Source organism: Cebus imitator, unplaced genomic scaffold, assembly GCF_001604975.1.
Source record: "Cebus imitator isolate Cc_AM_T3 unplaced genomic scaffold, Cebus_imitator-1.0 Scaffold540, whole genome shotgun sequence".
NCBI lineage: Eukaryota > Metazoa > Chordata > Mammalia > Primates > Cebidae > Cebus > Cebus imitator.
Window position 1 is genome coordinate 107104 of NW_016107855.1, and position 21622 is coordinate 128725.

Here is a 21622-nt window from a genome sequence, read left to right on the forward strand (position 1 = left end):
GGTATTGCTCTGTCGCCCAGGCTTGAGTGCAGTGGCACAAGCATGGCTCACTGCAGCCTCGATATCCTGGGCTCAAGTGATCCTCCCACCTCAGCCTCCTGAGTAGCTGGGACCACCAGTGCATGCCACCATTCCCAGCTAATTTTTTTTAACATGAGATAGTCTCGTTATGTTGCCCAGACTAGTCTTGAACTCCTGGGCTCAAGTGATCTTCCTGCCTTGGCCTCCCAAAGTGCTAGGATTACAGGTATAAGCCACCATGCCCAGCCGAAAAGACCCTCTTCTGAACCACCTATCTGTGCAAGTCATGAGTTTGGGGAGAGCTGGGCCAAGGAGGACCCTTACTGTGCTGGGGATTAATTGTGGCTTTCTCTTTACCTCTCTGCAGAAGTGTTTCCTGGCCCAGCCCGTAACCCTTCTGGACATCTATACACACTGGCAACAGTAAGTGGTGGGGCCAACAGGGTGGAGTAGGGACACCCCAAGCAAATCAGTGTGGAATAAGCTGGGATACCTGTCTGGTCTAAGATCTGTCCCCATAGCTCACTGTGGACACCATTGTTGCCTCCAGAAAGCCGGTCACAGCACATGGATGGGGATATCTGGTAGTGGGAGGGGACGTTGAGAGCTGTGATCTCTTAAGAACAAGAGCTTCTAACCAGCTTGTTTATTCAGTTGATCAGCATTTATTGATTACCTCCTGAAAGCCAAGTCCTGTTCTCAGTATGCATATGTTGTCACAAGTGAGACAGACATGGTTCCTTCTTTCCTGCAGCTGACATTTTAGTCAAGGAGGTAGGCATGAGTCAAAGAATGAAACAAATGAATGTAAAATTACAGTAGTAGTAAGGATTACAAGAGAGAAGAACCTGTTGCCACAGCCACATAAAGGGGTAAGCCTGGCTTCATTTGGAGGTCCAGGGGAAGCTTCCCTGAGATGATCTTTGACTTGAGAGCTGCAGGAATTGGGAGAGAGCTCACTAGCTATGCGGTAGGTATAAAGCGGCAGTAGGTACTATGCAGTAGGTACTTGCCAGCGGAAATTGCTAATGCTGGGTCCTGTGGCTGGTGGACAGTACAGGTGAGGCTAGATTATCGCATGGATAGCCATGTGAGGCCTGGTTATCCATGGTGAAGAATTTTGTCTTTACCCACGAGCAGCTGGGGCCATGGCAGGGTGAGAAAGTAAGGTGACTGCTCTGCACCATGGTGAGACTAGTCGGACACCGTCATCCAGGCAAGAGCTGATGAGGCTTGAGACAGGGGTAACAGGGTAGACAGTGGATTCCCAGAGTCACAGGGATGAAACCAGGGCCCATGGACGGATGGGAGAGGAAGTATCTGATTGACTCCATGTCTGGCTTATGTACCCATGCATAGAGCTTGAAGGGAAACCAGCTTGGAGGGAAAGATTTCAATGACATGTTGAGTGTGAGATGCCTTTTAAACATGTAAAACTTAAGTACTCTTCAAGGAAGGGGGACTCATCCAAGGGTATGTCAACAGAGGCATGGCTTGAAAATGGAGAGAGTAATTGTGTTCTCTTCGGGCACTGGCCTGACCACAGTTGAATAAGGGAGTGAAGGACGTGAAGATCTATCCCGTGAGGAATGGTGCAGTGTATAGAATTGCCTTAGATGAAAAGGAGGCAGGTGAGGGATGTGAGGGACCGCTGCACATCTTTGAGGACCAAGAGTAGTGCATTCTCTGAGGCCCTGGATACAGAAGTGGGCCCGAAATGGACCTGCTTTAGGAAGACAGGTTTCAGCTCCTGAATATAAGGACTTGATCATCAGAGCTGTCTAAAAATGAGGTAGGCTACAGTGGAGGTAATGAGCTCCCTGTCATTAGAGGTGTGTAAACAAAGGCAGGAATGGTGTGGAAGGGATTACAGCCTCTAGTAGAGAGCTAAGATCATTGAAAACCCTGTCAGCCCTCAGTTCTTGGCTGTCCTCTGCTGCTGAGGAGGGCTTGGAGCACAGGGCCTCTCTGACTTGCCCAGATGTGTGGGTGTTACTCGTAGTACTGCCCCTCCCCAAAAAACTGCTTCAGTGAGCTGTTCTGTACACCCTTCCCCGCCACTGTCCCCTTCTATGGGTGGGGGGTGATGAGTGGGACAAGGACCTCACACCCACCACAGGCAGCCTAGCCTAGCAACTCCTGGCAGAGTTCAAATCCAGCAACTAGCTGTATAGCCTTGAGTGGGTTTCTTGGCCTCTGCGAGTCTGTGTCTTCATCTATAAAATGGAAAAAATGATAGCAATGATCTCATTGCATTATGAGGGTTAGACACAGTGGTCTATATAAAGCACTAAAACTACTGATTGGAGGCTTCCCCCCCGCCCCAGTATTTATTGAGCACCTACTACAATGTAGGCAATATACTTGATGTAGCTGGGAACAAACCAGAGAAAAATTCCATGCTCAACATTTTTGTTGGGGGAAAAGAGGCAGAATAAATTGATACGTGTTAAAATGAAACCTGTTTTTAACATGTGAATCCTGACAAGTGGCTTTCCTGGGAACAAGGAACCCAAGTAGCATATCCCAAGCTGTGACAGAGCAGTGTCCATCGCGGCTGGGAAACCTGGGGCCTAGACAGTGACTCCCTGGGATGGGGGTCAATGGGGTGAAACTTGCAAGTCCAGGGGTTCAGCCATCTAGGTGCTTATCCTACCCATGCCCCAGACTTTCTTTGCCCTGAGCAAGCCACTTAGTGTTTAGTTTTTGAGACATTTGCTAGACACTGAGGATGCTGTAGTGAGCTGCCAGCTGCCCCCTCCCTGGGCCTTTCTGTGTGGGGGAGGAGACTAGGAAGTAAGTAAAATAATAGGAGATAGAGAAAAGCGCTGAAGAAAACGAAACAGGATGACAGGGCAGAGCATGCCTTGGCGGGGGGCAATCATCGAGGACCTCTCTGGGGAGGCTACATTCAAGTTGAGACATGAAGGACAAGGATGTGGGCAGTCTTCCCAGAAGGCACAGCACTCACAGCACGTTCTGCAGGAGGAAGCGCTTGGGTGGTTCTGTGACGTGCCTGCATGGGTCAGTTCCTATCACAGAGACTGGTAGTTGCTGCAGCTGGTGTATAACATTATCCAGCATTCCTGATTATTTTAAAGACTAATCAAGAATTGTAAAAGCACTTTATGAATTGAGTGAAAATGTGGAATACAAAATTGTGTCTATACGGTGTTTTCACCACCGTTTACATTCCATGCACATTGCCATTAAGAGCTGGAAGGATGCGGGAAGGTCTGTGTAGTCAAATCTTGTGGAGTTGTTTTGTCGCCCAGTTGGTATAGACAGTCACCCTTGTCCTGCAGAACCTCAGAGCTTGGCCGGAAGCGGAAGGCAGAGGAAGATGCGGCACTACAAGCTAAGAAGACCCGTGTGTCGGACCCCATTAGCACCTCAGAGAGCTCGGAAGAGGAAGAGGAGGCAGAAGCCGAAACCGCCAAAGCCAGTAAGAGCCTTGCAGCTTTGGGAACAGGCGATGGAATACTGATTGTTCTAGGGCAGAGTCTACCTCCAGCTTCTCTTATCACTAGAAGACCTAAAAGATCTTGGGAAGAAGGTTGGGAGGGCACCATGTGTCTATTACAGTATTTATTTCAGCCCTTCCTCTGTGCCAGGCATTGTATCTCCAGGCTCTAGGGATGCGAGGCCAAACCAAAACAGCAAGATGGCCTCTTCAGTCTCATTTGGTGTTCATACAGTGGGGCCCAGGAGCTGCCCTGTTACAGGCTCCCAGGTGATTCTTACTAGCTGGAAAGAAGACACACGTTCAGAAGTAGTGCTCGCGGGGTTTCAGAAGGCAGCTAGTGGACACCTTTTCTGTGTGACCTGTGGGATGCTTCAGGAATTGCTGATCTTGGTGTTCTTTTCGGATTGTACCCATTAGCACTGGAAGGCTGTACTGGGTGCTGGTTTTACACCATTTGCAGAAGTAACTCAGTCAAAGCTTTACAGCCCCTTCTTCCCCCAGGTCCCAGGGCTCCTTGTGCTTTCACCAACAGCAGCCATAACTCTACAGAGGAATTGCTGTGTCTCCTGTGCATTGTAGTACCTTTTTTTTGCTTACGTTGAAGAAAAATCTCTTAATATTTATTTTTTATTTTTCAAGATGAGGTCTCGCCATGTTGCCCAGACTGGTCTTCATTTCCTGAGCTCAAGCAGTCCTCCTGCCTTAGCCTCTTGAGTAGCTGGAATTATATGCACATACCACCATGCCCAGCTTCCTGAGCCTGCTTTCAAAGATGTTTGAGATCATACTGGATATATATTTTATTATTATTTTTTTGAGATGGAGTTTTACATTTGTCATCCAGGCTGGCGTGCAATGGCACAATGTTAGCTCAGAGTAACCACCACCTCCTAGGTTCAAGTGATTCTCCTGCCTCAGCCTCCCGAGTAGCTGGGACTAGGCATATACCACTACGTCTGGCTAATTTTGTGGGGGTTTTTTTGTTTTGTTTTGTTTTGTTTTGTTTTTAAAGAATAGATGGAGTTTCACGATGTTGGCTAGACTTATCTCAAACTCCTGACCTCAGGTGATCCACCCACCTCAGCCTCCCAAAGTGCTAGGAGGCATGAGCCACTATGCCCTGGATATATATATATTGCTTAATTTTATATTATAAATGCAAAATGAGTTTACTTTGAGCTGTTCAACAGCATATAGAAGAAAAATGAAAGTTTTCTTGTTCTCCTACCCTGCTCCCCATCATTCCTAAGTGCATCTCCTGGTAGGTAGCCTTTAAAACTTCCTCCTTTGCCTCTATGGTCATTCAGACATGTATTCATACATGCATATATACAGACCTGCATGCTACTTGAAACAGAAATGGTAAAATATCATACTGATTGGCTATTTGATATTAATCAGTTTTATAAGCTGTGATAATGGAACTGTAATTATACTTTTTTTTTGTTTGGGGCTTTTTTCTTTCTTTCTTTTTTTGAGATAAGGTCTTGCTGTGTTGCCTAGGCTGACCTTGAACTCCTGCCCTCAAGTGGTCCTCCTGCCTCAGTCCCCTGAGTACGTAATTTTTTATATATATATGTATATGTATATATATATATATTTTTAGACGGAGTCTCGCACTGTCACCCAGGCTATAGTGCAGTGGCGCAATCTTGGCTCATTGCAATCTCCGCCTCCTGGGTTCAAACAATTCTCCTGCCTCAGCCTCCCGAGTAGCTGGGACTACAGGCATGCGCCACCATGCCCAACTAATTTTTTTGTATTTTTAGTAGAGCCGGGGTTTTACCATGTTGGCCAGGATGGTCTCAATCTCTTCACCTCGTGATCAACCCGCCTTGGCCTTCCAAAGTGCTGGGATTACAGATGTGAGCCCAGCGCGCCCGGCCATAATTATATTTTTTAGAAAGTCCCCGTTGGGGTAGGCTTGGTGGCTCACCCCTGTAATCTCAGCACTTTGGGAGGCCAAGGTGGAAGGATCACTTGAGCCCAGGAGTTAGAGACCAGCCTGGGCAACATAGCAAAACCCTGTCTCTACAAAAAAATTTAAAAATTAGCTAGGCATGGTGGCATGCACCTGTAGTTTCAGCTGCCTGGGAGGCCTGGGTGGGAGGATTACTTGAGGCCAGGAAGTCAAGGCTGCAGGGAGCCATGACCATGCCACTGCACTCCAGCCTGGGCGACAGACCAAGAGTGTCTCAAAAAAAAAAAAGGATTCCTCGTTGGCATCCTAGGCAAAATAGTGAGACTTTGTCTCTGTGAAAAATAAGAAAATTAGTTGGTATGGTGGCATGCAGTGGTAGTCCCAGCTATTTGGGAGGCTGAGGTAGGAGGAGCACGTGAGCCCAGGCATTGGAGGTTGCAGTGAGCTATGAATGTGCCACCGTACTCCAGCCTGGGCAGCAGAGCAAGACCCTGTCTCAAAAAGGAAAAAAAAAAAAAGTCCTCATTGAGAGAAACATGCTGAAGTATTTGTGGGCAACATGATAGGATATCAGGCATTGTCTTCAAAATAATGCTTTGGGGAAGGATGGATGAGATAACAGAAGAGATGAGAAGTTGCTAATGGTTGGAGCTGCCTGGTTCTTCCTGTCTACTTATGAATGTTTTTAAAATTTTCCATAATTATAAAAAGAGAGAGATGGAATGAAGTGCCAGGAAAAGAATTAGATCATGCTATTCATCTCAGCAACATTCTCCTTAACAATCAGAAATCTAAGATTTATGGAGACAATACTCTGATATAAAAGCACTGAGAATCAGTGAATGTCAATATGTAACAGGGCCCAGGTGGCATGGTTCAGCTACCTCTCCACTGACAAGCCATTTCAATTCCAGGCAACTTTCTCTGTGGACCTGGGGCTGGCTGCCTGCCTGCCTGACCACTGCCCCTTCTTCCTGAGCAGCTTTCAGGGCTACAGTGTGGTAGTCTGTGTGAATGGTACTCACTGCAGTGTGCAGTGTCTACTAGGCAGTCCTTTTCCCTCCAGGGGTCTCAACATCTCATGCTGCAGGGGAGTTGGGAATCCATCAGGGATGCAGACACGTAGCTTCGTGTTACCATCCTCTTGTCTCTTGCTTCTGGTAGACCTGGCTGATGCATCATAGCGCTCATTCCCACAAGTCTGGGCTTAGCGTCAGATCCTCATGCCAGCACCAGGCAGCCAATACCAATTGAATTGTTAGGTGAGATGAAACCTGTTTGCCATTCATAGATGAGAAAAGCTCATCTGGCTCCTTTAGCAGATATTTGTTTCTTGCAGCCCCAAGACCAGCATCTACCAACTCCTCAGTCACGGGGGCAGACTTGATATCAAGCATGAAAGAGAAAGCCAAGGTGAGTGGGACTGCCTTTTAAGCTATTGCCTATGGGATTTAAAGTGCCTGGTAGGGGATAGTCTTCTGTGTCAGAGAAGGATAGGGCTTGAGTAATTGCCCTACCTGTATTCAGATCTCAACCTGTGTCCCCAGCTGTGGGATCTTAGTGAGTCCCTTCACCTCTCTGGGCCTCAGTTTACTTTTCTATAAGATGAAGGTGATGCCTGCTGCAGTAGGCCGCTGGGCACATTCTACATCTGGGATAGGCGATTTCTTTCCTCTTTCATCCCTGGATTCACCTTTCACTCAGCAGAGCTTGACTAATAGCTGTTACCTTCCAGGCACTGTGCCAGGTGTGGAGGCACTGTAGTGCTCAAGAACCTGTGATTCTGAAACTCTAAAAGCATTTTCCAAACTGGAAACTGCACAGAAAACAGGATGCCATTTTCTGATAATCCAGAAAGCAGAGTTAAAGACATACATGTATAAAGAATTGTGCCTCTACAATTGCCTGGAGCATTAGCAACAGGATCTCAAAGTAATATGAAATAATGGTAAGATCAACAAACTGCTACTCAGCAGTTAGTGAATAACTACCATGTCCCAAGAACTGTGATTCTGTTCTCTCAACACCTCTGGTGAGAGGAGGTACTGTTTTTAGCCTCACTTTATTTATTTTTTTATTTTTATTTTTATTTTTTTAAGACAGGTTTTTACCATGTTGGTCAGGCTGGTCTTGAACTCCCGATCTCAGGTTATCCGCCCGCCTTGGCCTCCAAAGTGCTTGGATTACAGGCGTGAGCCTCACTTTAAAGATGAGGCAACAGATTTAAGGGGTAGTTTACCCAAACTTATACAATTAGGAAGCGGTAGGATAGGGCTCAGATGGAAGTGGCCTGTGCTCTTAGTTCACCATGCCATACCAGATGTGTCTGCCACTTGTGTTCTCTGTAGGCAGAGACAGAGAAAGCCGGCAAGACGGGGAACTCCATGCCACACCCTGCCACTGGGAAGATGGTGGCCCACCTTCCCTCTGGGAAGTCTCCCAGGAAGTCAGCAGAGCCCTCAGCAAATACTACGTTGGTCTCAGAAACCAAGGAAGAGGTCAGCATCCCAGCTTTTGGAGCTGCTGCCAAGCCCGGTAAGACGCCCCCACCTCTAGGAACCAAGTCCCCAGAGCTTGGGCTGGTAAGGCAGGCCTAGGCATTGCTTTGTTGAGTTCTGGGACATTTCTGGAATTCAAAGGTTTGTCTCCATGACAGCCAGGTTCTTGCACCTTAGACCATTTTTCCTTGCCCTAGATGAGGGAGGGTCAGCTACAGGGACCTGGCCTCAGGCTGAACAGCCCACCTAGTGGTTGGAGCATTTTCTGCTTTATGACTCCTTGGTGAGTTACAGGGACCATTGGCAGCTCGGGGACGAAACTGAAAGGCCCAGCTGGGTTTGCTTCCATTTCCTATATAGAGTAACCATCTCTCCAGCCTGCGTCAGTCGATATGATGGTGTATGGAGATTCTGTAGACCATCAGGTGCTGGTGTATGTTTGTTGGGTCCCCTTGCAGCCCTTCCCAGGGCTTCAGAGATGTGTGGGAACATAGGAATTGTGATGGTACCCACTTCAGAAGGGGGCTTCACAGCTCAGTGTATGTGAGGGGCGAGCGCTCAGCACCTGGCTTTGATGAGCACCTGGTTTCGGGGGAGGGGCTGGGGAGGGGATGGTGAGGCTGGAAAGGGAGTCCCTCAGTCCCCTCCATGTCCATCTCTCAGGGATGGTGTCAGCGGATCAGGCCGACAGCTCCAGCGAGGACACCTCCAGCTCCAGCGATGAGACAGATGTGGAGGTAATTGCCACCCATCCCTAGGAGTTACCCTCTCCCACACTGTAACCCTCCCAGGAACCTAGCTAGGGCTTCAGACACCAGTGGGCCCAAATCAGTTCAGCAACTATGGCAGGGTGACCGGGAGCTGGAAAGGCTACAGCCAGGAGGGGCAGGGAGAGGAGCCTGGTGCTACTTGCTGCACTCTGAGTGTGAGAACAGCCCAGGGGTGGGAGAGGGACACCCTCCTGCCTGTGAAACTAGACAAGGCCTCCTGGCAGAGGTGTCCTGGAGCAGGGCCTCGAAACACAGTGGGCTTTACTGGGAAGGAGTATGGAGGAGGTAGGGCATTCCAGACAGGAAGTGGGGCAAGAGCAGGGCCCGGGGCAACAGTGTGGCTATCATGTGGTGTGGCTAGGGCTGCGGCTGCTGAGAGGGTTCTGGGCCCACTGGTGAATGCCAGGCCTAGACACTTGGCTACACTTGGGCAGGACTCTTGGGTCTGTGAACTTTGACCTGGAAAAGGTCCCCCAGGTTACTTTTTTATTGTGTACCAAGGTATCCACAGTTAGAAAGATGTTTTAGAGGGAGAACCAGCACGAGTCAGGGATGAACTGATCTGGGCCCAGGAAACTTTTCACTTTACTGTGATGCCTGCCCAGTAACCCTGTGAAGGCTGAAGCTCACCCCATCTACCCCAGGCCTGGCCAAGGGCCTCCCTCCACCTTTCGTCCTCACCTTTGGGCCCTAGATACCACCAGCCATAACTGGCAAGGACACCCCTGGCCTTGCCAAAGGAAAGGAGACCACTCCCAGCCTTCCATAAATACGCAGCCTCAATGGGCTGAAAGCTATGCAGAGCTCCAGTAGTAGATGTCCCAGAAACCCAGGGCTGCAAGGGGTCTGATGGATCTTGGAGGTAGAAGTAGGGCACTGATTGCCTGGGAAATGTGTGAATTGTGGAAGTCTAGGAAAGATCTCACAGAAGGAAGGAAGGAATTTGCCCAAGGTATCTAGCAAGCCAGGGGCAGACGTGGTGTTCACATCTTGAACTCCTGGCTCTCAGGATGGGTACCATAATCAGATACTTGAGTTTAAGGATGAGCTCTCCTGATTGAGAGACGTGGCCCCTCTCTTAGGCTGAGACCTCTGTGTGCCAGCTGGGAGACAAGCATAATGGTTTCGAGATCTGTCCCAAAGTCACGACAGTCTGGGGTTCCAGTGGGGGGCTCTGCCCCTTCATATTGATCATGAGTGATTTTACCCCTTTAAGCTTCTTGTACTTTTCTGGAAAATGGGTCTAAAGCTAATAACTGTCTCAGGGACTTGCTTAAAAATCCATTGACATTAGGAAAGAGCTATATCAACTGTTGAAGCACCTGATATAGAAGCTTAGGGGAAACAGTTATTCTATTATTCATTTTCTAATTCCATTCTCCTCTTCCAGGGGAAACCCTCAGTAAAACCAGCCCAGGTCAAAGCCTCAGTTTCTACCAAGGAATCTCCAGCAAGAAAGGCAGTCCCAGGCCTTGGAAAGGTGGGGGATGTGACACCCCAGGCCAGAGGAGGGGCCTTGCCCCCATCCAGCAGGGCCAAGAAGCCAGAAGAGGAGTCAGAGAGTAGTGAGGAGGGGTCTGAAAGCGAGGAGGAGGCCCCTGCAGGGACACCAAGCCAGGTGAGCCCCAGAGGAAGGCTGCCTCTTGGAGGGTCCTGCGGGTCCCCCAGCAGCCTGAGTGCGTGAGCACCTCTGCCACTAGAGTTGGGGAGAGGGAGGGTGGTGGTGTGAAGTTGAAGAGCAAGAACAGTCTGCTTCCCGCAGGGCAGTGCTGCACTCTACTTTGTCTGTGACCAACTTTGCCTCAGTTTCTCTGACTAGTAAATGGGCTGCTGTCCTTGTCCCAGCCAGTCCTGCTGTGAGGGACTTGAGAAGTTTTGATTGCCTGGTCCTCTGGCTTCTCAGGACAAATAAGACCCTGAGCATGCAAATACCACGTTGGCTAAAGGGAATCCAGTTCCCTTCCCCTTCTGCTGGGAGCTGTCCGTTGGGTAGTGGGCAGGGTTGCAACCCCAAGGCTCTGGGTGCATCCCAAGGGCAAGTGAAAGCAATGGAAGTCAGAGCAGGAAGGAGGAAGAGTGGGGGTCACCTACCCAGCCTCATGCCTGGAGCAGGACAAGGCGGAGGCATGGAGTAGATAAGCAGGTCCCTGTGTTAGCTGCTGGTAAATGGTAAAGAGGAAAATGGGGTGGGAGACATAGGAATGGCAACTTAAAACAGTGCTCAGGGCTGGCCTTGGGAGAAGGCATCTCAGTGAAGACCCGAAGGAGGAAGCACTCTTAAGAAAGTCAATCCAGGCAGCAAGTGCCAAGGCCCTGAGGTGGAAGTAGGACTAGGAATTGGGACAAGTTGATGTTTCCACGCTATCTACAGGGAGCTTTGACTCCTCGGCTCAGTCTACTTTGCAGTGCCTGGGGGCTACCAAGTGTTGCAAGGGTATCCATCTTTGAGAAGGAACACAAATGTGAACTCTTTTTGAGACAGAGTCTCACTTTGTTGCCCAACCTAGAATGCAGTGGTGGCAATCATAGCTCACTGCAGCTTCTCTCCTGAGTGGCTGGGAATATAGGCACACACCTCCACACCCAACTTGTGTGTGTATAGACAGGGTTTCACTGTGTTTCACAGGCTGTGGGCTCAAGCAGTCCTCCCACCTTGGCCTCCCAAGGTGCTGAGATTACAGGTATTAGCCACTGCACCTGGCCATAAATGTGAACTTTTATGTAAAATCCTTCTTCATGTTGGCTCAAAAATTTAAAAAAAGAGCTAGCCAAGCAAGGCCTATCTGGAGCAGCCTGCACCTTCTGCATGGGAAGGTTCTTAGAAGATCAGAGCTGCTGTTTTCTGGGGTTGTTGGCCCAGGGCTGAGCACCCAGGGCCTGCAGCCACCCTACCAAAGCCCCAAGGCAGTGCAGAGCCCACAGAGGAAATGGGGCCATGGGTGGAAACGTTGCCCCATGAGGCTGAGGATGGGCTTTCCAGGGGTTCTGCTGCTGTCCACATGCCTAAAGTCCAGCAAGGGCCTCCCTCAGACCCATCCCCATTTTCAGACAGCCTCTCCATTCCTCCATTCTTCCCTGGGCCTTTACACACCCCCTCCCCACAGCCCAGTCCGTTGCTCCCGACAAGCCAGCACCTGTGCCTCCAGAGCTCTCTGGCCAGTGGGAGCCCAGTAGGGGACAGGTTGTAACAAACCAATGTGCTGGGGCAGCCCAGGGGCATCAGGGAGAACCATGTTAAGGAAGTGGTGTCTCTTAGGGAGCCACAGGCTAAGGAGGCAGTGGCCAAGTGAAATGGAACAGGGGGCATGAAGGCTCCAGGGGTGAGTGAGTGTGAAGCTGATTTTTGAGAAACCAGGAGGCCAGTGTGGGCAAAGTGTCAATCAAGGTGGGAGTGGGGATGGAAACAGGGGGGTCTTAGGAGCCTTATTAAGGCCTCTGGACTTTATCCTGAAGACATCACCAGAGAATTTTCACAAGCAAGGGAACAAACTTCTTTTTTCACTAGGTAAAGGCCTCTGAGAAAATTCTCCAGCTCAGAGCTGCCTCTGCCCCTGCCAAGGGGACCCCTGGGAAAGTGGCTGCCCCAGCACCCCCTGGGAAGGCAGGGCCTATAGCCTCCCAGGCCAAGGCAGGGAAGCCAGAGGAGGACTCAGAGAGCAGCAGCGAGGAGTCATCTGACAGTGAGGAAGAGACATCAGCCGCCAAGGTCCTGCTTCAGGTAAGGAGGAGGGAGACCTCATGCCGCCAGGCCCCTCCGCAGAAGGCCTTCTCAGGACCTTTTCTCCCATTCAGGCGTGCCTCAGACCCCAGCCACTTACTCCCCTCTCACTGTGGCAACATGTGCCCTATCTCGTCTTCTGTACCTAGTGTCCTGTGTCTCCTCACACGTCTGTCCTCTGAGCTGTGTTCCCTTGTTTCTCCATGTGAAGGCCTCAGCAAAAACCCCTCAGGTCAAAGCTGCCTCAGCCCCTGCCAAGGAGTCCCCCAGGAAAGGAGCTGCCCTGGCGCCCCCTGGGAAGACGGGGCCTGCAGCTGCCAAGGCCCAAGCGGTGAAGCGGGAGGAGGACTCGGAGAGCAGCAGCGAGGAGTCGGACAGTGAAGAGGAGGCACCTGCTCAGGTGAGGGGGAGGGGAGGGGTGGAGAGCAGCCACGTGCCTGGGCCCCAGCACCTGCATGAGTGTGGCCACCTTTGCTGCATCCTGCTCCTGTCTCCTCACACATGCCCCCCCCCGGGCTCTCTCCTCTCATCCTGTTTCTCCCTCCAGGCGAAGCCTTCAGGGAAGACCCCCCAGGTCAGAGCTGCCTTGGCCCCTGCCAAGGAGTCCCCCAGGAAAGGGGCTGCACTGACACCCCCTGGGAAGACAGTGCCTGCCCCGACACCTCCTGGGAAGACAGGGCCTGCAGCCGCCCAGGCCCAGGCGGGGAAGCGGGAGGAGGACTCTGGGAGCAGCAGTGAGGAGTCGGACAGTGACGAGGAGGCACCTGCAGCCATGAGCACAGCTCAGGTGAGGTTTGAAGCTGCCCTGCACGGCCTGTGCCCTGCGGAAAGGCCTCCTGCAGGCTTGCCTTTTCCTCTCTGAACCTAGAGCCTTGTGCAGCTGGCTTCGTTTCCCCTCCTCCCACCTACATCTTCACTCACTTTCTCCTTTTGGACTCCCGCCCTGATCTTGTCCTGTGTGTCTCCCAGGTGAAGCCCTTGGGGAAAAACCCCCAGGTGAGACCTGCCTCCACTGTGGGCACAGGGCCCTTGGGGAAAGGCGCCAGCCCAGTGCCACCTGGGAAGGTGCCACCTGGGAAGAGGAAGGAGGACTCAGAGAGCAGCAGTGAGGAGTCGTCAGACAGTGATGATGGAGAAGTGCCCATAGCTGTGGCCCCAGCTCAGGTGAGGCCCCTTTCTGTAAGGTTCTTTTCTCCCCTCAGAGTGGTGCCACCTGTGGGCCTCCCAGCCTCACACTTGAACTCTGTCATCTTGGTCTTTTTGAGACAGAGTGTTGCTCTGTCACCAGGCTGGAGAGCAGTGCGGCATCCCGACTCACTGCAACCTCCGCCTCCCGGGTTCAAGCATTTCTCCTGCCTCAGCCTTCCGAGAGTAGATGAGACTACAGGCTCCCGCCACCTAGCCCAGCTAATTTTTTTATTTTGTAGTAGAGACGGGTTTCATCATGTTGGCCAGGATGGTCTCGATCTCTTGACCTCATGATCCGCCCACCTCGCTTCCCAAAGTGCTGGGATTACAGGACTGAGCCACTGCGCCCGACCCTTGGTCTCTTAATATCTGTACACACTTACTCTGGGCTCCCTCTCCTGATCCTGTGTGTCTCACTCCAGGAAAAGTCCTTGGGGAAAATCCTCCAGGCTAAACCTGCCTCAGGTCCTGCCAAGGGGCCCTTGGGAAGGGGGCCTGCCCCAGTGCCCCCTCAGGAGGCAGGGCCTGTAGCCATCCAGGTCAAGGCTGAAAAGCCCACAGAAGACTCAGAGAGCAGCGAGGAGTCGTCAGACAGTGAGGAGGCACCAGCAGCCACGACTGCAGCTCAGGTGAGGCCTGGGGAAGGAGGCTGCCACATGGCCTGATCTGTCACACCACAATCAGCCCCACGGAGAGCTGTGCTCCCTCAGGCAGAGCATGGGTTCTGGCTGGTGGGGCAGAACAGCAGTGGGAATCCACCTCAGAGCCAACTGGAGACTGAGTTCTGGAACCTTCTCCAGCCTCTCTTTGTGTCCCCTCAGGCAAAACCAGCTCTGAAAGCTCCTCAGACCAAGGCCTGCCCAAAGAAAACCAATACCACTGCATCTGCCAAGGTCACCCCTGTGCAAGTGGGCACCCAACCCCTTCGGAAAGCAGGAACTGGGACTTCAGCAGGCTCATCCCCAGCTGTGGCCTGGGGTGCCCAGAGACCAGCAGAGGACTCTTCAAGCAGTGAGGAGTCAGTTAGTGAGGAAGAGAAGACAGGTCCTGCAGTAACCATGGGACAGGTGAGGCCTGTGTTTTCTGGGCGGGCCTCAGGGCCACCCCTACGTGGTCCTTTGGACTCCTGGAGACACCTCTCTTCCACTTTGTCATCCCAGGCGAAGTCTGTGGGGAAAGGCCTCCAAGTGAAAGCTGCCTCAGTGCCTGTCAAGGGGCCTTTGGGGCAAGGGACTGCCCCAGTACTCCCTGGGAAGACGCAGCCTTCAATCACCCAGGTGAAAGCTGAGATGCAGGAAGACTCTGAGAGCAGTGAGGAGGAATCAGACAGTGAGGAGGCAGCCGCGACTCCTGCACAGGTGAGGCCTAGAAGGAGCAGGCCTATCCCACCCATACCTGTTCCTGAGCCAGGGCTGAGGACGGGCTCGTCTGGGGCTGGTCTTGCCCCAGCGTGTGCAGAAGCCTCGGGTAGCCTCAACACAGCCTCCTTCCCTACCTTTCATTCCATGTCGCCTCTTGGCCATCAGAGCTCCAGGGTCTCTGTCTTTGCCTTTTGAGCTCCCGTTGATTTGATTCCCTATGATTTCCATGAGCTCTGGAGTTCCCACCCTGCCAGATGTTGCCCTGGGCTGGGACTGCTGAGGTCCTGTTCCTCAGGGAAGTCTCGTCTCCATGAAGGTTGGACACGCTCTTCAGCATGGAGTGATGGGGTTGAGACAGAGGGTGTGAGCCTGGGCTGCACACTGACAGGTGAGAGCATCTAGGGCTTTTACAGGAGGTGGCAGCATCTGAACCATGGGATGAAAGAGTTGGGCAGGGAGAGTGTTCCAGGCAGAGGAAGCAGTCTCTGTGAGGCTAGGGGATGGGAGAGTGCCTGGGTTGGGTGCCTTGCCACAGGCAGCACATTGTGGTAGGATGGATGGCAGGGGTTTAGAGCCAGACCACGTGGGTGCAAGTCTCAGCCCCAAGCCCTGGCAAGTGCTGTAAGCCATCAGAGCCTCTGCTTACTCTTCTGTAAACTGGAAATCAGCCCTCACAGGTTTGGGTGAGAATTTAGGTGAGATTTCACCTGCCACACCCAGCAAAGGACCTGCACACAGCAAGCTGTCTCTGTCACCTTGAGGAGGGACCAGGCTAATGTGGACCAGATCAGGAGTGAGGTCTCCCAGCCTGGAAGAGCTGAGAGATGGCTTACTCCCTGCACTCACCCACCCACTGTTTATTGTTTTTAATTGTCATTCTATTTTTTTCTATAACCATTCAGAAATTAGTCATTTCTTTTTTCTCTGTACCAGAGCACATATTTCTACCAATTTTTTTGTCCCCCTCTCATTGTTGACTTGTGGGACCCCAAGTTCCTAGGATTCCTCCACTGAGGTTTTTAAGCTCTGCAGGGGCCCCTTCCAGAGCCTCCTCTCATCTTTCCCAAACTGCAGGCACATTTCAGACCCAGTGCCTTACAGAGTTTTATTGTGCAGATCACTTAAATATTTATCTTCGCTTCTGAGCCTCCCACCTGTACCATGAGGTGCCTGGTTTTTTTTTTATTTTTGAACCATGGACTATTTCAAAGTAAGCTGTTTAATTTCCAAATATCTGGGATTACCCAGGTTTCTTTTTGTTGATTTCTAATTTAATCACATTGTGGTTGGAGAACATATTTTGTATGATTTTAATCCTTTTTTGTGTATTGAGACTTGTTAGGTCAAGTTAGTCTTTGTGTCTTATTTCTTGTGAAAAACATGACTCCCCTCTGGAGGACTTATGTGCTTTGCTGACGAGCACCTTGGTCTTAGTCATACTTGGTCCACACTGTGGGGAATCTCTCTTCTTGAAGTCCTGATTCTTCACCTCACTTGACCTCATGTGTTTGAGGAATTCTGGGGATGGGGGTGTTTTCTGAAGCTGACCAGCTACCACCCCTGAGTGAGGCAGGGGCCTTGAGATGCTGCCAGATTCCTCATTCCGTTTCACATTAGGCTTGCTATCATTCCTGTCAAGAATCTTACTCTGGGAATTCCCCTCTTTCTTGCTCTTCTATTTGTTGGAGTCCCTGACAGGCCTTTTGGGGTTCTCTGGATGTTGGTTAAGACTAGGTTAAGCTGAAGAAAACCTTGAACAACAAGTATCTTGTTCTGCCGTGGCTGCTTGAGCTCCATCACACATCTGAGCCCTGTCAGTACTGGAATGCTCCAGCTACCCTCGGCATTCCATTTAGCCTGGAGGAGGAAGAGACATGTTTCTGACCTGTTATGGCACCCGACTTAGGTTCCATGAACCAGAATTTAATGACATGGCCACCTAGCTGAAAGGGAGCCTGGAAAACATCTTTGTTTTGGGTAGCCTTGTGCTTAGCTAATGCTAAGGAAGGCATGCACAATTATGAGTGTGTGTGTGTGTTATGTTCCAGACATCATGTTAAACTCTGAATCTCATATTTCGTCTTCATAATAACCCATGTAGGTGGGCCTTATTATTATCCCCTTTTGATAGAGGATGGAACTGAGGCCCACTGAGGTCAAGTGATGTGCTCAGGTTCATACAGCTATTGCATAAAGGAGCCAGAATCCAGACTTGGGCTTGGGCCCCAGCTGTAGAGTCTGTGTTCTTGGCTAGCTGCTTTTCTCTATCTCACCTTCTCCCTGCTTCATTCCCTTTTTTCCACTCAGGTGAAAAACTCAGTAAAAAAAACCCAGGCCAAAGCCAACCCAGCTGCCACCAGAGCATCTTCAGCGAAAGGGACAATTTCAGCTCCTGGAAAAGTTGTTGGTGCAGCTGCTCAAGCCAGACAGAGATCTCCAGCCAAGGCAAGTGGGGTCAGAAATCACAGGAGGTGTGGAGGGTTGGGGCAGACAGAAGGACCACTCACTGACCCCAGCCTGCAGAAGGGCCCTGCATGGGCAGGTCACCCACCCAGAGTTGTACTGTGGTGGGGAGTGGGACCAGAAAGGAATCGCTTCCACCTCCAATACCATTATCCCCCTGCAATTCAGGTAAAGCCACAAGCAAGAAACCCCCAGAACAGTGCCGTCTTGGTGAGGGGCCCAGCATCTGTGCCACCTGTGGGAAAGGCAGTGGCTCAGACAGGACCAGAGGAGGACTCAGGGAGCAGTGAGGAGGAGTCGGACAGTGAGGAGGAGACAGAGATGCCAGCTCGGGTAAGCTGGAGAGGAGTAGGGGAAGAGCATCCCCTACATGGGATGTAGCCATCTTTGCTGCATCTAGCTCCTGTTTCCTCACACGTTCGCCCTCTGGGCTCTCTCTTCCCTCATCCTATTTCTCACTCCAGATGAAGCCTTCAGGGAAGAGCCCCCAGGTCAGAGCTGCCTTGGCCCCTGCCAAGGAGTCCCCCAGGAAAGGGGCTGGCCCAGCACCTCCTGGGAAGACAGGGCCTTTGACCGCCCAGGCGGGGAGGCAGAAGGATGACTCAGAGAGCAGCAGTGAGGAGTCAGACAGTGATGGGGAGGCACCGGCAGCTGTGACCTCTGCCCAGGTGAGACTTGACAGGCCTCCGAGCCACCAACACCCACTCCTCAGTTAGAACTGGGGTTTAGAGTGGGGCGGATCACTTGAAGTCAGGGGTTCAAGACCAGTCTGCCAATGTGGTGAAACCCCGTCTCTACTAAAAATATAAAAATTAGCTGGGCGTGGTGGCAGGTGCCTATAGCCCCAGCTACTTGGGAGGCTGAGGCACGAGAATCCCTAGAACCTGGGAGGTAGAGGTTGCAGTGACCCAAGATCACCCCATTGCACACCAGCCTGGGCAATTGGAGTGTGACTATCTCAAAAAAGAAAAAAAAAATGAAAAACCAGGGTTTAGGGCCAGGTGAGGAAAAGGAAGGCCAGGTTAAGGCTTAAGGCTCCAGCTTCACCATGTCCTCCTCCCTCTGCTGTCATCCACATCTCCTTAGGTAAAACCTGCTATAAAAACCTGTCAAACCAAGACTTCCCTAGCTAAAAGTGTCTTGGATCTAGATCGAGGTCCAGGTCTCCACCAGCCCCCAAGCTAGGCAAGTATCTCCCATCACGGGACATGAGACCAAGAATCTAAATGCTAGTTATTGTGCATACATTAATACAAGATGACTCTCCCAGTCAGAGTCCCAAGGAAGCTTGGAGTGTAGCCCTGAGGCACTGGGGAGATGGAGGAAGTCACATCCCTCACGTTGGCCTTGGGGGTCTCACATAGGCAGGTGTATCTCCTCAGGCAGGGCTTGTCTAACTTAGTGTAAAGCCTGGGCCCTGGAGAGTGGGGAGAAAGAAAACCTGAACGATTCCCTAGGTCTGCGTGCAGAAGGCAGCGAGATGGCTACATCCTACAGAAGTGTAGGGTGACAGGCTCCAGCACTGGCAGGCTCAGATGTGTGATGGAAATGACTGATGCAGGCCTGGCAGAAATGATGGATGTCAGGAGACACAGTAGATAGTGGTAGCAAGTAGGGCACACTGGGGAGCCCTTGCCCCATCCAGAGGGACAGTTCTATCGGCTTCAGCCAGTTGTGACTGTGGAAATGTACCCTCTGTGTGGCCACATGTTCCCTTTCTTAAGGGAGGCTGGAAGTCACTGTGCTAGGCCAAGCTCCATAACCTCTTAGATTTCTGTTTTCTTCATGAGTAAAACAAGCACCAAGATGAACACTCCCTAGCCCTAACCTCTGCCTTTGATACACCAAACCAACAATGACTGGGGTGAAAGACATTGGCCCGGCACTTAAGGTGCTCACAGTCTGTGGGGCAAGACAGGTGACCAGATTATCACAGAGTATGCTGGTGGTGCTGACAGCTGAAATAGGTCACTGAATGGCCAGAAGAGGAGGGGATGATTGAGCTGAGCCTGAAGGATGACCAGACACAAAAGTGGAGAGGGGCCTTCAGTATGTGCATAGGGGCTGGGCATGGAGGCGCATAGTCACTGAATGCAGTTGTCCTGCAGGCTGCAGGCCCTCCCAGGTGCTTGTTACTGGTAGATTTATGGAGGGTCTAAAGCCAGGCGAAGACATAGGCCCCAGCCATGTTTTGGCCTGTGTAGTTTTTTTTTTTTTTTTTTTTTTTTTTTTTTTTTTTTTTTTTTTTTTTTTTATGTTTTCAACAAGTTTCTCTATCCATCGAAATGGCCTAAGCTGCAGGAGAAAGCCCCATTCAAAAGAACTTAAATGGGCCAGGCACAGTGGTTCATGCTTGTAATACCAGCGCTTTAGGAGGCGGAGGTGGGCAGATCACATGAGGTCAGGAGTTCGAGACCTGCGTGGCTAACATGGTGAAACCCTGTCTCTACTAAAAACACAAAAATTAGCCGGGTGTGTTGGTGGATGTCTGTAATCCCAGCTACTCAGGAGGCTGAGGCAGGAGAATGCTTGAACCTGGGAGGCAGAGGTTACAGTGAGCCAAGATTGTGCCATTGAACTCCAGCCTCGGTGACACAGCAAGACTCCATCTCAAAAACAACAACAACAACAACAAAACATAAAAAAGCTAAAATAAGGGGATTAACTGTCTTATAACGCACGAAGTCCCAGTTTCCAGCTGCTGAAAAGCTGGTTCCTTCAGCTGAGCATCAGTAGTGGCCAGATTTCTTCCATCTCTGTGCTCCACCAGCTTCATGGTCATAGCTGGGCTGCAGCATCTCCTAAAGTGCTGGGGGCAGGCCAGGCACAGCGGCTCACACCTGTAATCCCAGCACTTTGGGAGGCTGAGGCAGGTAGATCACTTGAGGTCAGGAGTTGGAGACAAACCTGGCCAACATGGCAAAACCCTGTCTCTACTAAAAATATATAAAAATTAGCCAGACGGAATGGTGGTACTGGCCTATAATCCCAGCTACTTAGGAGACCGAGGCAAGAGAATCGCTTGAAGCCAGGGAGGTAGAGGTTGCAGTGAACCAGGATCATGCCACTGCACTCCAGCCTGGGCAACAGGGTGAAGAGAGCAAGACTCTATCTCAAAAGAAAGACTGAGGGTAGACTTAAGGCTCCTCAGACCTCAGGCTGGACATGCTACCCCTTTAGCCATAGACAAAGTGCTGGTAGTTCCCATGACTAGCTGGGAGGAAGGACCACCCTCCCTGAAGCATGTGGTAGGCGCCACTGAACAGAGTGAAAGTTCTATTAGCAAGGAACACATTGGGGCATGGCTTTAGGAGGCAGCCTGCAGTGTGCATCGTAGTTGCCCCATTTAAAAATTGGAACTGACAGGTACAGATCTTCCAGCTTCTCTTGAAATTGGAAGCTCAGACAGCCTGGGTCCTACTTTTTTGCTAGGTTGAGTAGTGAAAGGGAGGGCCTCTGCCCCAATAAGGACCACTGAGCTGCCATCACCACCAGCATCTCCAACCTGATCCCTTGAGCCCTCCTCTGCCCTCTGATTGCAGTGCTCACCAGTTCAGCCTCCATCATCATGCCTGCCATAGCAGGAGGGGATGGTAGCTAGTGGAATACTTCTAGGCAGCTCCTGCTTTTAGGAGGTGTTACAACCAGAAGTGAACTGTGCTGGGACCACTGGCTTATGCCTGCAACTTGTCCTAGGCTGCTGTCACCTCTTGTCCACACCTTGGGCCAACAGCCCTACAGCCCTCAGGTTTTAGCTGCATCAAAGTCATATATCCCTTTCAAGTTTGGAGTCACCTCTGGAAGGAGACTAGCAGGGTGGAAGCATGTTTCCAGTGGCTGTGGTGCAGGTCAGGCCAGCAGCTATCCCTGTGCATGTGCAGGAAGGGGCCAAGCTGCCTTCCCTGGAGACCAGAGTGTCTGAGGGTCATTACCTGCTGGTTGTTTCCCCCTCAGCAGATATCCCTCTCCCCCACCATGTGCTTATCCAGGTCTTGTCCCCTCAGAAGGATGGTAACTCCAAACCTGCCAGAAGCAAGACCCTGGTCCCGGCACCTCCAGAGAGGAACATGGAGGGGTCCTCAGAGAGCAGTGAGGAAGAGCTGCCACTGACCCAGGTAGGCCATGCCTTCTCTCTGTAGACGCTCCAAGTACAGAGCTGGGCTGGCAGGCCTTGTGGGAGAGGGCACATCTTTCCCATTGGGAAAATCTTGCCATA

General features: G+C 51.2%; 1 protein-coding gene across 21 annotated transcripts in view; it reads left to right on the forward strand.

The window, feature by feature from the left end:
* Positions 1-21622, forward strand: part of TCOF1 (treacle ribosome biogenesis factor 1) — a 44597-nt gene that overhangs the window by 3091 nt on the left and 19884 nt on the right. For 7 of the 21 annotated variants that reach the window (XR_005197769.1, XR_005197770.1, XM_037733611.1 and 4 more), the window contains exons 2-18: positions 389-444; positions 3327-3466; positions 6748-6821; positions 7757-7943; positions 8570-8643; positions 10067-10294; positions 12182-12394; positions 12606-12794; positions 12942-13181; positions 13364-13558; positions 14005-14211; positions 14404-14649; positions 14743-14940; positions 17251-17388; positions 17575-17739; positions 17871-18074; positions 21396-21521. Coding sequence is in view for 19 of the 21 variants with exons in the window: in XM_037733611.1 (XP_037589539.1) it covers positions 389-444; positions 3327-3466; positions 6748-6821; positions 7757-7943; positions 8570-8643; positions 10067-10294; positions 12182-12394; positions 12606-12794; positions 12942-13181; positions 13364-13558; positions 14005-14211; positions 14404-14649; positions 14743-14940; positions 17251-17388; positions 17575-17739; positions 17871-18074; positions 21396-21521 (2880 nt within the window). In the remaining 2 variants the exon portion in view is untranslated. Of the gene's footprint in view, positions 1-388; positions 445-804; positions 894-3326; positions 3467-6572; positions 6671-6747; positions 6822-7756; positions 7944-8569; positions 8644-10066; positions 10295-12181; positions 12395-12605; positions 12795-12941; positions 13182-13363; positions 13559-14004; positions 14212-14403; positions 14650-14742; positions 14941-17250; positions 17389-17574; positions 17740-17870; positions 18075-21395; positions 21522-21622 lie in introns of those variants that run through there. The other 14 variants (XM_037733612.1, XM_017514974.2, XM_017514978.2 and 11 more) reach the window with 9 other exon arrangements.